This window comes from Cebus imitator, unplaced genomic scaffold (assembly GCF_001604975.1).
Source record: "Cebus imitator isolate Cc_AM_T3 unplaced genomic scaffold, Cebus_imitator-1.0 Scaffold0, whole genome shotgun sequence".
Taxonomy (NCBI): Eukaryota; Metazoa; Chordata; class Mammalia; order Primates; family Cebidae; genus Cebus; species Cebus imitator.
Genome location: NW_016107315.1, coordinates 11,799,732 through 11,818,509, shown reverse-complemented (window position 1 = coordinate 11,818,509; position 18,778 = coordinate 11,799,732). Strand labels below are relative to the sequence as shown.

The 18,778-nt window shown below is 36.2% G+C and overlaps 1 protein-coding gene across 29 annotated transcripts in view; it reads left to right on the top strand.

Moving 5' to 3' along the window:
- The window catches only part of DLG1 (discs large MAGUK scaffold protein 1), a 299,333-nt gene that overhangs the window by 175,694 nt on the left and 104,861 nt on the right, over positions 1 to 18,778 (top strand). For all 29 annotated transcript variants that reach the window (XM_037735146.1, XM_017523037.2, XM_017522998.2 and 26 more), the window contains 3 exons: positions 13,769 to 13,819; positions 16,287 to 16,411; positions 18,117 to 18,286. In XM_037735146.1, the coding sequence (XP_037591074.1) occupies positions 13,769 to 13,819; positions 16,287 to 16,411; positions 18,117 to 18,286 (346 nt within the window). The remainder of the gene's footprint in view (positions 1 to 13,768; positions 13,820 to 16,286; positions 16,412 to 18,116; positions 18,287 to 18,778) is intronic.

The following is an 18,778-nucleotide window of genomic DNA, read 5'->3' as shown; positions in this document are numbered from 1 at the left end:
GGGCCGAGGCATAAGAATAGCTTGAACCCAGGAGGCGGAGATTGCAATGAACTGAGATGAGATCCTGGCAGTCCCTTGACAGGTTAAACATAGAGTTATTGTATGACTCAGTGATTTCATTCCTAGGTATATACTCAAGAGAAATGAAAACATGTCTGTACAGAACTTGTAATGATGTTCTTATCAGCATTATTCATAATAGCTAAATAGTGGATACAAACCAAATACATATCAACTGATGAGCAGGTACACAGTTTGTAGTATATCCAGACAATGGAATATTATTTGGCAATAGAAAGGAATGAATTACTGATGTATGCCACAACATGGATGAACCTTGAAAACATTACGATAAGTGAAAGAAGCCAGACACAAAAGTCCACTTGTTGCATAATTTTATTTATATCAGAGATCCAGAATAGACAAATACATAGTTACTGAAAGTAGATTAACAGTTGTCAGGTGTCAGGTGTAGGGCAGAATGGGGAGTGACTACTAATAGTAGGGTTTGTTTATGGGTTGATAAGGATGTTCTGGAGTTAGAAAGTAATAATGATGGCACAACTCTGTGAATAAACTAGAAACTACTGAATTGCATACTTTAAAAAGGTAGATTTTGTGGTATGTGAATATCTCAACATAATTTTTTAAGGTGAAAAAGTAGAAAAAGGTAAGTAATAACGTAAAAGCAAATTAGAACAATTAATACATTTTAAACATTACGTTGCCAAAAGATCAAAAAGTTTATCAGTAGATTCTGATGGTGACAGTATGGGGTAAAAATATACTGATACATTTTTGTTAAAGTATAAATGGATAAAACTTTAGAAAATGCCATTTTGTGATAATGATCAAGTCTATAAATCAGTACCTTTTTTCCTATATTTTTTCTTTTGTAACGTTTTGTATTATATCCAAGAAGCCATTGCGTAATCCAACATCACAAAGATTTACACCTCAGTTTTCTTCTAAGAGTTTTATAATTTTGCTTCTACATTTTGGTCTCTGGTTCATTTTGAGTTGATTTTTGTATAGTGTGAAGTAGAGGTCCAACTTCATTCTTTTGTATGCAGTTATTCAGTTTCCCCATCACTATTGAAAAGACTATTCTTTCCACATCGAATGGTCTTGGCAAACATATAGAAAATCGATTAACAGTAAATTATGGGTGAAGGTGTACCTTTCTAATTTCTTTCAATAATGTTTTGTAGTTTTCTGTGTACAAATCTTGCAGTTCTTTTGTTAAATTTATTTCTGAGTATTCTTTTTTCTGAGACAGAGTTTCACTTTGTCACTCAGGTTAGAGTGTGTTGGCACAATCTCAGCTCACTGTAACCTCCACCTCCCAGGCTAAAGCTGATCCTCCCACCTCAGTCTCCCAATACTTGCAACCACAACTGGCTTTTTTTTTTTTTTTGAATTTTTGGTAGAGATGAGGTTTTACCATATTGCCCAGGTTGGTCTCAAACTCCTGATCTCAAGTCATCCACCTGCCTCAGCCTCCCAAAGTACTGGGATTACAGAGGTGAGCCACCATGCCCAACAAGTATTTTATTCTTTTGTTGCTGTTATAAATGGAATTGTTTTATTTTTGTAGTTTTTATTATCTTTTATCCTGCAACTTTGCCAAACTCATTTATTAGCGCTAGTAGTTACATAGTTTGAATTTTCTATGTACAAGATCATGTCATTGGCAAATAGAGATAGTTTATCTCTGGATGCCTTTTATTTCTTCTTTTTATTTTAAAGGATGGGAAACCTCAGGGTTTTATTTTTTGGTTTTTTGAATTTTTTATTTATTTTTCAGTTGGTTTTTAGGGAGCAGGTGGTGTTTGGTTACATGAATAAGTTAGTGGTGATTTCTGAAATTTTGGTGCACTTGTCAACTGAGCAGTGTACACTGTGCTCAGTGTGTAGTCTTTTTATCCCTCACCACCCTCCCACGCTTTCCTTTGAGTCCCTAAAGTCCAATGTATCATTCTTATGCCTTTGCATCCTCGTAACTTAGCGTCCACTTATGAATGAGAACATACTATGTTTGGTTTTACATTCCTGAGTTACTTCACTTAGAATAATAATCCAAGTTGCTGCAAATGCCATTCTTCCATTCCTTTTTATGGCTGAGCAGTATTCCGTGGTGGGTGGGTGGGTGTGTGTGGGTGTGTGTGTGTGTGTGTGTGTGTGTGTATACGTATACGTGTGTACATACATACCACATATTCTTTATCCACTCATTGAACAATGGGCATTTGGGCTGGTTCCATCTTTTTTTTTGCAATTGTGAATTTGCGAATTGCACTGCTCTAAACATACATGTGCAAGTATCTTTTTCATATAATGACTCTTTTTCCTTTAGGTAAATACCTAGTACTAGAATTGCTGGATCAAATGGTAGATGTACTTTTAGTTTTTTAAGGAATCTCTGTACTGTTTTCCATAGTGGTTGTACTAGTTTACATTCTCATCAGCAGTGTTAAAGGGTTTCCTTTTCACTGCATCCACACCAACATCCATTATGTTTATGGACATTCTTGCAGGGATAAGGTAATGTCACGTTGTAGTTTTGATTTTCATTTCCCTGATAGTGATGTTGAGCATTTTTCCATATGCTTATTGGCCATTTGTTTATCTTCTTTTGAGACTTGTCTAGTCATGTCCTTAGCCCACTTTTTGATGGGATTCTTTTTTTCTTGCTGATTTGAGTTCCTTGTAGATTGTGGATATTAGTCCTTTGTCAGAAGTATAGATCGTGAAGATTTTCTCCCACTCTGTGGGTTGTCTGTTAACTCTGCTGATTATTTCATTTGCTGTGCAGAAGCTTCTTAGTTTAATTAAGTCCCATCTGTGTATCTTTGTTTTTGTTGCATTTGCTTTTGGATTCTTGGTCATGAAGGCTTTGCCTAAGCCAATGTTTAGAAGGGTTTTCTGATCTTCTAAAATTTTAATGGTTTCAGATCTTAGATTTAAGTCTTTGATCCATTTTGAGTTGATTTTTTATAAGGTGAGAGATGAGGATCCAGTTTCATTCTCTACATGTGGCTAGCCAATTATCCCAGCACCATTGTCAAATAGGGTGTCCTCTCCACACTTTGTTTTTGTTTGTCTTATTGAAGATCAGTTGGCTGTAAGTATTTGGCTTTATTTCTGGGTTTTCTATTCTGCCTTCATTCTGTGTGCCCATTTTTATACCAGACCCATGCTGTTTTAGTGACTATGGCCTTATAGTATAGTTTGGAGTCAGGTAATGGGATGCCTCCAGATTTGTTCTTTTTGCTTAGTCTTCGTTTGGCTATGCGGGTTCTTTTTTGGTTCCATATGAACTTTAGGAGTGTTTTGTCTCTTTCTGTGAATAATGATGGTGGTATTTTTTTTTTTTTTTTTGGAATTACATTGAATTTGTATATTGCTTTTGGCAGTGTAGTCATTTTCACAATATTGGTTCTACCCGTCCATGAGCTTGGGATGTGTTTCCATTTGTGTCATCTGTGATTTCTTTCAGCAGCGTTTTATAGTTTTCTTTGTAGAGGTCTTTCACCTCCTTGGTTAGGTATATTCCTAAGTATTTTATTTTATTTTAGCTATTGTAAAAAGGGTTGCATTCTTTTTATTTTATTTTAAAGAGACAGAGTCTCACTCTGTTGCCCAGGCTGGAGTACAGTAACACAACCTCAGCTCACTGCAACCTCCGCCTGCTGGATTCAGGCGATTCTCCTGGTCTCAGCCCCCTGAGTAGCTGGGATTATAGGCGTGCATGACCACCCCCAGCTAATTTTTGTATTTTTAGCAGTGACAATATTTCCCCGTGTTGGTCAGGCTGCTCTCAAACTTCTGACCTCAGGTGATCTGCCTGATTATAGGTGTGGGCCAGGGCATCTGACCTAGGGTTGAGCTCTTGATTTGATTCTCAGCTTGGTCACTGTTGGTGTATAGCAGAGTTACTGATTTGTGCACATTAATTTCGTATCCTGAAACTTTGGTGAATTCACTTAACCAGTTCTTTTTGAGTCTTTAGGGTTTTCTGGGTATACAGTTATTATATCAGCAGCAAACAGCAACAGTTTGGCTTCCTCTTTACTGATCTGGGTGCCCTTTCTTTCTCGTCTGATTGCTCTGGCTAGGACTTCCAGTACTGTGTTGAATAGAAATGGTGAAAGTGGGCATCCTTGTCTTCTTCCAGTTCTCAGGGGGGAATGCTTTCAACTTTCCCCATTCAATATAATGTTGGTTTTGGGTTTGTCATAGATGGCTTTTATTACCTTAAGGTATGTCCCTTCTATGCCGATTTTGCTGAGGGTTTTAATCATAAAAGGATGCTGGATTTTGTCAGATGCTTTTTTGCATCATTGAGATGATCGTGTCATTTTTGTTTCTAATTTTGTTTATGTGGCATATCACATTTATTGACTTATGTATGTTAAACCATCCCTGGTATGAAACCCACTTGATAATGGTGGATTCTCTTGGTAGGCTGTTGAGGATTTTTGCGTCTGTGTTCATTGGGTATAAGTGTCTGTAGTTTTGTTGTTGTTGTTGTTAGGTCCTTCCCTGGTTTTGGTATTTGTGTGATACTGGCTTAATAGAATGACTTAGGAAGGATTCCCTCTTTCTCTATCTTTTGGAATATAGGATTGGTACTGTTTCTTCTTTAAATGTCTGACAGAATTCAGCTGTTACCTGTCTGGTCCGGGACTTTTTTTGTTGTTGTTAACAATTTTTTAATCAGCATTTTCACTGCTTGTTTTTGGTCTGTTCAGTTTCCATTTCTTCCTGGTTTATCTAGGAGGGTTGTATATTTCCGGGAATTTACCCATCTCTAGGTTTTCTAGTTTATGCACATAAAGGTATTCATAGTAGCTTTGAATAATCTTTTGTATTTCTGTGGTATCAGTTGTATTATCTCCTGTTTTATTTCTAAATGAGCTTGCTTGGATCTTTTTTTTTTTTTTGAGATGGAGTCTTGCTCTGTCACCCAGACTGGAGTACAGTGGCACAATCTCAGCTTACTGCAGCCTCCACCACCCAGGTTCAAGCAATTCTCCTGCCTTGGTCACTGAGTAGCTGGGATTACAGGTGCATGCCACCACGGCCAGCTAATTTTTGTATTTTTAGTGGAAATGAGGTTTCACCATGTTGGCCAGACTGATCTAACCTCAAGTGATTCACCCATCTTAGCCTCCCAAAGTGCTGGAATTACAGGAGTGAGTCACTGCACCTGGCCATTTGGGTCTTCTCTCTTCTTTTCTTGGTTAATCTCACTAATGGTCTATCAATTTTATTTATCTTTTCAAAGATTCAGCTTGTTGCTTTATTTGTCTTTTTATTTTTGTTTGCTTCACTTTCATTTACTTCTGCTCTGATCGTCGTTATTTCTTTTCTTCTGCTGGGTTTGGGTTTGGGTTGTTAGGGTTTCTCCAGTTCTGTTAGGTGTAACCTTAGATTGTCTTTGTACTCTTTCAGACTTTTCTGATGTAGGCATTTAATGCTATAAACTTTACTCTCAGCACTGCTCTTCCTGTATACCATAGGTTTTGATAGGTTGTCTCACTTAGGTATAATCTTAGATTGTCTGTTTGTGCTCTTTCAGACTTTTTGATCTAGGCATTTAATGCTGTGAACTTTACTCTTAGCACTACTTTTGCGGTATCCTAGAGGTTTTGATAGGTTGTGTCACTGTTATCGTTCAGTTCAAATAATTTTTTAATTTCCATATTAATTTCATTGTTGGCCCAATGACCATTCAGGAGCAGGTTATTTAATTTCCATGTATTTACGTGGTTTTGAGGATTCTTTTTGGAGTTGATTTTCAGTTTTATTCCACTGCTGTCAGAGAGAGTACAATTGATATAATTTTGATTTTCTTAAATTTACTGAGATATTTTTGGGGCCTATTATATTGTCTGTCTTGCGTAATGTTCCATGTGCTGATGAATAAAATGTATATTCTGCAGTTGTTGGGTAGAATGTTTTGTAAATATCTGTTAAGTTCCTTTGTTTTAGGGTATAGTTTAAGTCTATTGTTTCTTTATTGTCTTTCAGTCTTAGTGATGGGTAGAGTGCTGTCAGCAGAGTATTGAAATCCCCACTATTGTTGTGTTGCCATCTATCTCATTTCTTAGCTCTAGTAGTTATTATAAATTAGGTAACTCCAGTGTTAGATGCATATATATTTAGGATTGTGATACTTTCCTGTCGGACTATCCTTTTATCATTAGAAAAGTATTATTGAATCAAACCTAAACATAAGGAATTAGTAAATTAGGCTTTTTAAAAATCTTTCCTTGGACAAGTCTTATACCTTTAATGTAATAGGATTTGTCTTGTTTGAATATATTAGTGTTAACTGATTAGAAACTTAAAATCCTTGGGCCAGTAAAGGACCGAGAATATCTGTCATAAAATTTTTTTCTACTTAATTATGACCCATATGTACCTATAAGTAAAGGCTAAAATTGTACTAAGGCCTTTAATTATACTAAAAACATAAACTTAAACAATTTAAAAGTTAAACAGTAAATGCTATTCCATTATACCAGCAACACCCTGATGGAAATATGAATCCACTAACTATATTAACAAAAATGTGGAATATCTAGCGATCAGCTAAAAATGAAATATATAGAGTTTGTAGTAAGAAAACTATAAAACTTTACTGAGTAGCATGAAAGAGTACTTAAGCAGAGAACAGGTCGTGGTGCTGAGCAGGAAAATAATGTAAAATCTTCATTTTCTTCAGAATAATCTGTAAATTTAGTGTAATACCAATCATAGCCCCCAAAAATGGGGTTGGGAGTGGGGGAGAGGTGGGAGAGTTAGGAGAGGGAGAGAAGGGAGAAAGCAAAAGAAAGAGACTGTGTGATTGTGTTTTAGAAGGACAGAGTTGAGCTTAGTGGAATGATTTAGCTGGAACTGTGCCATCCAATAAAGTAGCCATGAGCCACATGTTACTGTTTAAAGTGGTTAAAATTTAATAGATTTTTTTATTTTTCTTTGAGACGGAGTTTCGCTCTTGTTCCCCAGCCTGGAGTCCAACAGTGCGATCTCGGCTCACTGCAACTTCCGCCTTGTGGGTTCAAGCATTTCTCCTGCCTCAGCCTCCCACCTAGCTGGGATTACAAGCACCCACCACCACGCCCAGCTAATTTTTGTATTTTCGTATTTTTAGTAGAGACAGGGTTTTGCCGTGTTGGCCAGGCTGGTCTCCAACTCCTCACCTCAGGTGATCCACCCACTTCGGCCTCCCAAAGTGCTGGGATTACAGGCATGAGCCACCGCACCCAGCCAAAATTTAATAAAATTTAAAATTTAAATTTCATTCTGTTAATGTGGTAGGTCACATTTGTTGATGTTCCTTTATTGAGCTATCATTACCTCCCAGGGTTAAATCTCACTTGATATGGTAAGTAATCCTTTTAATGTGCTTTGAATCTGCTAGTATCTTGTTGAGAATTTTAAAGTCTATGTTTATCAGGCGTATCAGCCTGAAATATTCTTTTCTTATGGTGTCCTTGTCTGGCTTTGGGATCAGGGTAATTCTGGCCTTGTGAAATAAATTTGAAAGAATTTGAGAAGAGTTTGGTATTTCCTATTCAGTTTTTGAGGACAGTTTGAGAAGGATTGGTATTAGTTCTTCTTTAAATGTTTGGTAGAATTCAGTCATGAACTCATCATACTCTGGGCTTTTCTTTAATAGAAGATCTTTGATTACTGATAATCAGATTATTGATAATCAGACTTGTAATGCTCTGTTTAGAATTTCTATTTTTTCTTAATTCAGTCTAAGTAGGTTTACATTTCTAGGAATTTATCTTTCTTCTTGGTTAACCAATTTGTTGGCATATAATTGTTCATGGTAGTTCCTTATGATCTTCTGTATTTCTATTGTATCAGTTTTAGTGTCTCCTCTTTCATTTCACAGCATTTATAATAGCACGAAAAAATAAAATAAAATGCATAGGAATAAATTTAACCAAAGAGGTAAAATATCTGTACATTGAAAACTATAAAACATTGATGAATGAAACTGAAGAAAACACAGATAAATGGGAAGATATCCCATTTCATGATTGGGGAGATTAATATTGTTAAAACGTTCATACTACCCAAAACAATCTTTGGATTCAGTGTAGTCCCTTTGAAAATTTCAGTGATATTTTTCATAAAAGTAGAAAATATGCTTCTAAAATTAGTGTGGAACCACAGAAGACCTCAAATAGCCAAAGCAATCTTGAACAAAAAGAACAAAGTTTAAGGCATCATCCTGCCTGGTCTCAAAATCTGCTTCAAAGCTGTAGTAATGAAAACAGCATGGTACTGGCATAAAAACAAACAGACCGATAGAATGAAGTAGAATTGAGAGCTCAGAAATAAATCTACACATTTATGGTAAATTGATCTTCAGAAAAAATAGCAAGAACACACATTGGGGAAAGGACCCTTTCTTCATTATATGGTATTGCGATAACTGAATATCCACATGCAGAGAAAGAAATTGAATCCTTATCTCATACCATATGCAAAAATCAACTTAAAATACATTCAGGATTTAAATGTTAAGAACAGACTCTATAAGACTACTGAAAGAAATCATCGGGGAAAAGCAACAGGACGTAGAGGCCCACGCCTGTAATCCCAGCACTTTTGGAAGCCTGAGGTGTGCAGATCACCTGAGGTCTGGGGTTCGAGACCAGCCTGGCCAACATGGTGAGACCCCATCTCTACTAAAAATACAAAAATTAGCCAGGCATGGTGGCTCCTAACTGTAATCCCAGCTACTCGGGAGGCTGAGGGAGGAGAATTGCTTGAACTCAGGAGGCAGAGTTTGTAGTGAGGCCAGATCGTGCCACTCCAGCCTAAGCGGCAGAGTAAGACTCCATCCGTCTCAAAAAGGAAGGGAGGAAGGAAGGGAGGGAGGGAGGGAAGAAGGGAGCGAGGAAAAGAAGGAAGAAGACATAGAGGAAAAGCTTCTTGACATTGGACTGAGCAGAAAGAAAGAGAAAGAAAGGAAAAAGGAAGGAGGAAAGAAAGGAAGGAAGGAAAACATAGGGGAAAAGCTTCTTGACATTGGACTGAGCAGATATTTTGAAACCCGAAAGCATAGACAATAGAAACAAAAACAAATGGGATTGCATCAATCTTCTGCCTAGCAAAAGCAACAATCAGCAGGGTGCAGAGACAACCTACAGAATGGGAGAAAATATTTGTGAACTATAAGTCTGATAAGGGGATTAATATTATTAAATTTGTAAGGAACTCAATTCAATAGCCAGAAAACATGTCAGGACTGGTGGCTCATGCCTATCTATAATCCCAACACTTTGGGAGGCCAAAGTGGGAGGATCACTTGAGTTCAGGAGTTTGAGACCAGCCTGGGCAATATATTGAGACCTCATCTCCACAGAAAAATTTTTTACAATTAGCTGAGTGTGATGACACATGCCACTAGTCCTAGCTACCCACAAGGCTGAGGTGGAAGGATTGCTTGAGTCCAGGAGTTAAAGGCTGCAGTGAGCTGTGATCACAACGGTGTACTCCAGGCTAAGCAACAGAGTAAGATGCTGCCTCTAAAAAAAAAAATAAAGTAAAAATAAATAAATAGCAAGAAAACAAATAACCCAATTTTTTTAAAATAGACTGAGAACCTGAAAAGACACTGCACCCACACAAAAAGACCAAATGGCCAGCAAGTATATTTAAAAATGTTCAATATCACCAATCATCAGGAAAATGCATATTACAACCACAATGAGATATCACTTCACAGCCATTAGGATGGCTGATATAAAAAAAGACAAAATAAGTGTTGGCAATGCTGTAGAGAAAAGGGAACCTTTCTATACTGTTGGTGGGAATGTAAATTAGTACAGCCATTATGGAAAACAGTATGGAGGTTTGTCAAAAACTAAAAATAGAACTATGTGATCAGCAATCCTGCTTCTGAGGACATATCCAAAGGAAAGAAAAATCAATCTACTACAGAGATACCTGGCTCCAGTGTTCATTGCAGCATTAGTGACAATTGCCAAGATACAGAAACAACCAAAGTGTCTGTTGGCACATGAAGTGGATACAGAAAATGTGGTGTATATACAGAGTGGAATACTGTTCTGCCTTTAAAAAGAAGGAAATCCTGTCATTTGTGACAACATGGATGAACCTGGATGACATTATGTTAAATGAAGTAAACCAGGCATAGAAAGGCAAATACTGCATGATCAAATCTCAAAAGGTCAAACGGAAAGCGTGAAGTAGAGGGGTATTACCTGAGGATGGAGGGATTGAAGACATGGTGGTCAACTGATAATAAAATTTCAATCTAGAAGAAGTATCTTCACGAGATGTATTGTATAACATGGCAACTAGAGTTAATGACAGTGTATTGTACACTTGAAAATTGCTGAGAACAGATTGTAAAGGTTCTCCTCTCTCTCTCTCTCTCTCTCTCTCTCTCTCTCTCTCTCTCTCACACACACACACACACACACACACACACACACACACACACACACATTTTTGATAATAAAGTTTTGGCCCTTCAAAGCTCAGTGTGAGTATGTTTAATGTTATTGAATTGTCTTGGTATTTGAAAGTATCAGCAGTTTTAAGTTATTGAGGATTAAGGAATAAAGTTACTAGTGGTCTATATAGCTGCTGCCTCATGTTTCACCTTTTTAAAAGTACCGAGTGCTACCCCAAAATCCCCTTTCTGTGCTGCCTAGAAACCTACATGAATTGACATTTAATTAAGCACCAGAAACATTTACTGAGCACCTACCTTGTAAGGAAACTTAAAGATGAAAAATCCCAGATTCCGCCGGGCGCGGTGGCTCACGCCTGTAATCCTAGCACTTTGGGAGGCCAAGGCGGGTGGATCACGAGGTCAAGAGATCGAGACCATCCTGATCAACATGGTGAAACCCCATCTCTACTAAAAATACAAAAAATTAGCTGGGCATGGTGGCGCGTGCCTGTAATCCCAGCTACTCAGGAGGCTGAGGCAGGAGAATTGCCTGAACCCAGGAGGCGGAGGTTGCGGTGAGCCCGAGATTGCGCCATTGCACTCCAGCCTGGGTAACAAGAGCGAAACTCCGACTCAAAAAAAATAATAATAAATAAATAAATAAATAAATAAATAAAAAGAAAAATCCCAGATTCCTTAAGGCAAATCTTAAGGTCATAATATCAGAATTTTATGTTAATGCCAAAAGGGCCATATAAGCACACTCATTTGGAAATGTTTTCCAAAATAAAATTTTAGATTTTTTAGAAATAAACAAATGAACAAAAATGGAGCCCAATGTAGCAGTTGTGGGATTTGTCCTAATCCCTATGTCAAGGAAAATTTATAAAGTTTGAGGCTTTTAGAAACAGAAAAGAGTAAGCATAAATTGAGCATTTAACTCAAAAATCTTTTTTTAGAAAATCAAAAGAATAAGGAATTGTTAAAAGCAGAAAGTAATACCATTAAATGTAATAGACTTATCGATAATGTTAAAACTACTTTGGTAAAGACTGATAGACTTTTAGCAAGTCTTGAGCAAGAAACAAGATGATACCAATAACCTTTAGAATAAGAAAGGGGATATTGCTGCAAATAATAATTTTACTTTTACTCATAACGAAGGACTTCCAGTCAAGTGGGCAGGATATACACATGTGTAACCCCCCTGTACTCTAGATGCATAGACATGATCAACACATCTCTTGAAGTTACTCCTCCTAAACTGAGATTAAAAACTGAGATTAAGAAATTTTACGTGTGTGCGTGTGTGTGTGTGTGTATGTGTGTGTGTGTCTCTCTCTCTCTCTCTCTCTCTCTCTCTCTCTCTCTCTCTCTCTTTCTCTCTCTCAATATGAGCCTGGGCAATATAGTGAGACCCCATGTCTATGAAAAACAGACAAAAATAAACTTAGCTGGTCATGGTGGCATGTGCCTATAGTTCCAGCTACTCAGGAGGCTAAGGCAGGAGGATCACTTGAGTCCAGGAGTTTGAGGCCCCAATGAGCTATGATTATGCCACTGCACTTCCAGCCTGGGTAACAGTGAAATCCCAACTCTCTCTGTGTAAATACTTATATAATATCTAAGAGGAAGATGTCTTTAGATCTAAAGAAGAGGGAACAAAGTCGTAATAGGATTTGAATCCAAGAGAATCACAAGAATTAAGAACCCAAAAGGGTAGTAAAGATAAGTTTCAAAAGTTCTCAAGGAGGAAACTCCTGGTCCCTATATCAGGCTTGAATTAAGGGTTACTTTTTATAGTAAGGTTAAGAAAGGAAAGTGGCTTATGTAGGTTTTGTTATTTCTTTTGTGGTTATCATTGCATAACAAACTACCCTGAAGCTTAGTGGCTTAAAAGAACAACAGTACATTTTTTCTCATAATGAATTGGATGGCTCTGCTTTACATGGTGTCAGTTTCGGGTACTGGAAAAGTTTGGGAAGTCCACATAGCCTTATTCACATGGCTGATAGTTGGTGCTGACTGCTGGGTAGGAGTGTAGCTGAGGCTTTTGGCTGATGTCTTTGGTTCTCCTTTGTTTAGATCTCCCTGTAGACTGAGTTTTCCTCATGTTATAGCTGCTGGGTTCTAAAGAAAATACATTCTAAGACAAAGGCAAATACTACCAGGCATCAGATGACCTAGCCTCTGAAATCATATAGCATCATTTGTGCCACATTTATTTTTTGCTAGTCACAGAACTTGCCTAGATCTAATGGGAGAGGAAAGAGACGCCTTTTGATGGTAGCGTGATTTAGTCATATTGCAAAAGGATGTCTGGAATGGAAGATGTGAGGCATCTTCAGAAATATAATTTATCACACTCCCCATTTGATTTAGATATTTTGCTCAGCCTCATATCATTAGAAATTTTAAAGCAAGGGTTCAAATCCATGTTCATCTGATTCCAGTGACTTGTTTCACTAGTGGCCTTTACTGTAGAAGTTAACTTCTTTCAGGCGAGACTAGGAAATAAATTGGAAGGAGATAAATTGTGAGCAAGTTATCTTGAATGGTGACTCTGATTTTGACACAAAACATGTAGTGAAATTTGTGACCAAAGAAGCACAAAAGTTCCAGATATAGAAGTGGAAAGTTGCAGAATATGTAATGGAAAGAGCAAGTCATTCAGACTGGATGGTATGTAAGGTTTATGAAGGTGAAGAATGAAGGTGAGTGGTACACTGGGGTCAGTTCATTCAGAGACTTGATTACCAGACTATAGAGTTTGGATATTTTTAGGAAGGGAAAGTTTTGAAAGTTTTAGAGGAAGTGTGTGAGGGCTTTAAAAAGATCCTGTTTAAAACACAGTGACTTGGGCAATAGGGAATACTAATCTAAGCAATTAGGCAGACTGCATTAACAGTATTCCATTCCAGAGGAAATTTAACAAGGCCTGAAGAAAGGTATTAGAAATGAGAGTGAAGAGGTGATGATTTTCAGAAAAATTAAAGTGTTCAAATCTGGAAGAGTTGGCAACTGATTAGATATGTGGATCAAGGCGGAGAAGGATCAGAGGTCAAAACTATTAAAAGCTGATATACCCTTCCTGGATTTGAAAGTCATGATACCACGAATGTTGTCAACTCATTAATCACATTTGTATTGCATTCCTTGAAAATCTTCCCCAGAATTATTAAAATGAAGCTATTTTGTTTGATTACTGTTGCATTTAACAGGTTTTCCTTAATAAATCATAGAAAAATATTGTCTTGCCATTTTATATTTTACACTCGTAAGTTTCTGAGCTGTTTCTTTTTTTCCCTGTAGGTTAATGGCACAGATGCAGATTACGAATATGAAGAAATCACACTTGAAAGGGTAAAAACTATTATCTTAATCTGTTGTTTTAAAGAACTTTGCATATTGCAAATTGCATATACTGCTTTTTCATATAGAATCCAAGGGAGATCTTTCAAAAACGGAACTATATAATATTTTCTAAGTTCCCAGTTCATAAAATTGGCCAAGACATTTTCAAAACATGTTCCTTTGCTTTAGTAACCTTATTTTATTTTTTTAAGTAAACTTTTTATTTTAAAATAGTTTAGATTTACAAAGAAGTTGTAAAGATTGTCCCAAGAGTTTCCATTTACCCTGGACTCAGCCCCCTCTATTGTAACATCTTACATTCCTAAAGTATGTTTGTTTCAACTAATAAGCCTATATTCATACATTATTATTAACTGAAGTCTCTGTTTCCTTACATTTTATGTTATTCTCTTCCAGAGGCCCATCCAGGACACCACATTACGTTTAGTTATCCTGTCACCTTAGACCCCTCTAGATTGTAATAGTTTCTCAGATTTTTCTTGTTTTTTTAATTTTGTTTTTATTGTTTATATGTACATGATAATGAAATATTGTTCATATTAACTAAGGAGTATACTAGTAAACATGGTCATTGTGTCAGTTTTCTTTTCTAGCAAAATAACATAGTTCCAACAGACAAAACTGTATTAAAAACTTATTATCGTGTACTCCCCCAATCAGAAAATGACTTAAGCATGCAATGTGTAAATTTTCTTAAGATATGTTTTCTCCTTAATATCTGCATTCAGGCCAGGTATGCTGGCTCATGCCTGTAATCCCAGCACTTTGGGAGGCCAAGGTGGGTGGATCACTTGAGGCCAGGAGTTCAAGACCATCCTGGCCAACATGGCTAAACCCCATCTCTACTAAAAAACAAAAATTAGCCTGGTGTGGTGGGGCATACCTGTAATCCCAGCTACTTGAGTCAGGAGAATCACTTGAACTCAGGAGGTGGAGGCTGCAGTGAGCCAAGATTGCGTCACTGCACTCCAGCCTGGGCGACAGAGTGAGGCTTCATCTCAAAAAAAAAAAAAAAGAATATTTGCATTCAGTTTTTATTGTATGTTATAATAGTAATGCCACCTTATCTAGCTAGCATTTTATGGAAACTTAGTGTTCCACACAAGCAGATTTCTTAAGTAAGTACATGTCTGTATATTCAAGGCTAAAATCCCAGATAATTAGATTTGTGTTGGAATCCAAGAAAAATAAATCTGAAAGAATCTTTTACATGTGTATCTTTATTGTCTTTTACTTAAATTCGGATCACCTGCTCAAGTTAGGTGGCTACTGGAGTAACATTCAAGTAAGCACAGTATTCATGTACTGTACATATTTTAATGTAGTAGTTTGTGATGTCTTCTTTTTATTTTATTCATTTTTTTATCCTTTCCCAGGGCCTTTTAAATTCCTTTTGTTTAGTCAGAACTATACATTGTATTCTTCACTGGTTGAAGAACTTGAGTACCTAAGTAACTTGGTAACCTCCCGTCATCCACTGATACTGTTGTTAAGATTCAGGTAATTCATGAAGTTAGATTGAAAAACATTTTTTTAATTAAGATAGAATTTTAAGACAAATGGTGGTAGAGTGAGTGATTACACTATTTAATACTAACAGTTAAATAATAGGTCCAGGTACATTTGCTTACCTGAAATCCAGTTGAGTTGCCTGAAATCCAGTTAGAACATTCTTGCAGATATAAACATTTTTTAATCCCATTGCTTAAATCAATTATTTTTGAAGACTTTTTGTGGCAGTTGAAACCTTTCTGTGACGCAGAAATCCAGCTTCTCCATTTCATAAAACAAGAAAAAGTAGAGCTGCTTTGGCAAGATTTACTTTACTATCAAGAAAATTCACCAATGTTAAGTTCTCAGGTTGGACTTTCGGTATTAAAAAATACCTTTTGCTAATCAGGTATATTGGTTAAACATATCAAGGATTGAGGCAGCTATCACATAGCATCTACAATTTGGTCATTTAAAAATAAGCTGATGGCAAGTTAGCAGAGGAAAAACACCACCGCCTCCCCCTTTTTTAAAAGCTAAAATAATATGTTGATTTTACCTGTTCAGAAATAACAGAGGAAAATCTCTTTAGCATTTGTCTTTTAATAGAGATGTGCCCTACCAAGCATGGCTGAGGTGCAGTCTAAAAGAAACAGACTTATAGTGACATCTCTGCAGATGGGCGACTAATCCAAGGACAAGCTGCACATACTTTTAAAGAAAGAACTGTGCAGTAGACTTCAAAAGTCCTTGGTATGTTTTCTTGAACCTCACCTGCTTGGCAGGTAATGCCTCCGAAGGACTTTACTTTAGAACATGTCCATTTAGTATAGAATCTTTATATTACACATATACCTTTACTTGTTGTGTTCCTTACATTATTACAGTCTGCATCCTTTAATGACAGGAAACTGTCAACAAAGATAAATCATACTCATGTCAATTTATTTTCTTCTATCCTCAGGGAAATTCAGGGCTTGGTTTTAGCATTGCAGGAGGTACGGACAACCCACACATTGGAGATGACTCAAGTATTTTCATTACCAAAATTATCACAGGGGGAGCAGCTGCCCAAGATGGAAGACTGCGGTATGCTTTGCACTTTGTATTATGATGCTGAATCTACTTTGTGTATTTTTCTTGAAGCAGACTGGACAAGGGATAAATAGAAATAAGAAACACTATCATAGTAGTTAACATAGGGTAGATGCTTTAACAACATGCAAATCAGTGAATGAGATAATTATGTCTAAGCATTGTTTTCCTGTTTTCATTTAGGAGTCCAGTTTTTTTTATCTTAGATATTATAACATTTTGAATAATAAATTTGATTGATGGTTGAAATGTTTGTGAGCATATTTATAGAAATCATGAGTTTCCCTTTGTATCTTCAAATACGCTCACAAAATATTTTCCGTTTCCTCTCTGGTTGAGAAGCACGTATGTAAACTTACTTAAGAAATGGAGGATAGAAGATCACACATCCATGTTGTATCCCACACCACAAAGAGTAAAGTATATGCAAACTTTAAATAGTATATTTTCTTAATTGAATAGATGAAAATAACATTTGTCTCTGTTTAAATTTAGCGTTCCATTTTGGAAGATATATTTTGCAAACTTTGGTTTCTTGGTGGGGAGGGTCATAAATTATGGCATTTTTCCTATTTCCTTGTTTGTTAAAATAGCGTGAAGTTTTAGGACAAAAGAGTTTATATAGTCGGTTAAAAACAGCATCTTATTTTAAGGCTGTTGGTACATTAGGCAGTTTTTCAGTTTCTAAGCTTCTCACTGGATATGACAGGTGGTATATTAATGAAATAAAATAGATATTAAAATTAATCATTTGACCATTCATGTAAATATAGACATTTACTTCCTGATTCTGTTAATTAGATATAGAAATTTGTCAGGACCAGTTTTAATATTTTAATTATGTTTTATTTACCCTTTCTATCCAATTTGAGATGACCGTCTTTTTTTCCAGATGAAATACCATATAATCACAGAGACCAGAACTAGGGAAAAGGCTAAGACTAGGAACAAACCAAACTTTTAAAAAACATGATACCATGGCAAATTATAAGTTCTTTACCTAAGAAACCTTTGAACTAAGTGACCTAATCTTCAACTTTATACAAATTTCAAAAAATAACTTTGTTCTTTCAAGTCTAGTATGTAGGTTGGAAATGGCACTCAAAAAATTATTTTTAGTTTATCTCAGCTTTCACACTGTCTCTGTGATCTTAAACTCATTACGCAGACTATTTGAGTATCAATTTTCTTATCTTTGAATCACAGCTCTGTCACTTATTATCTGGGTGGCCTTAGGAAAGTTATTTAAATTCTTTGTGCTTCAGTTTCTCCATCAGTAAAATAGGGTTTAAAATATATATTTAGCTTACAGGTGTCATGAGGGTTAAAACACCAAGAAAGTGCCTGGCATGTGGTTAGCACTAAATAAATGTTTGCTATTTTCATAAAGTGTATCTTAATGCCTACACAGAATAAGCATGCAATAAGCATAAACATGGTAGCTATAATTATTATTTAATAATTTTGTATAATCTGTTATTTGCACTATTTTTTGTTGTTGTTGTTCCTTTTCCTGCCCCTTGGGAAATATTTGTATTTGTTTGATATATTTTCTTCATTTATGTTTTTTGGAATTACTCCAGAATTATTTATAATTCTTGTTACCTTAAAAATAAAAGTAACAAAAAGTTAGTAAAGTGGAAAATTAATATTTAAAATTATATTTAATTTTATTTTTAATATTTAATTGTTTTCTCAGGGTCAACGACTGTATATTACGAGTAAACGAAGTAGATGTTCGTGATGTAACACATAGCAAAGCAGTTGAAGCATTGAAAGAAGCAGGGTCTATCGTACGCTTGTATGTAAAAAGACGGAAACCAGTATCAGAAAAAATAATGGAAATAAAGCTCATTAAAGGTCCTAAAGGTATGTGGTAAGTCAAACTAAGATAAATCTTTAAGTAAGAAATCTCTGAGTTAAATATACCTATGAACTTTATCTGTGACATACATTCCAAGGTTAACAATATTAGTAATATTCTACAGAACTTTAATTACTCTGTTATCTCTACTGATTTTCATCTTAAATAGAATTTTAGAATATTTGTATTTCTACCAAGATTGCAGTATTTGAAAAGTTCCTTTGCCTTGGGTTTTTTTGTTTGTTTGTTCTTTGAGGCAGGGTTTTGCCCTGTCACCCTGGCTGGAGTGCAGTGGTGCAATCATGGCTTACTGCAGCCTCAATATCCCAAGCTCAATTAGTCCTCCCAAGGAGCATTGACTACATGCATGCACCACCACACTGAGCTGATATTTTTATTTTTTGTAGAGATAGAGTTCTCCCTGCATTGCCTAGGCTAGTCTCAAACTCTTTGGCTCAAGCAGTTCTCTCCCCTCAGCTCCCCAGATTGCTGATATT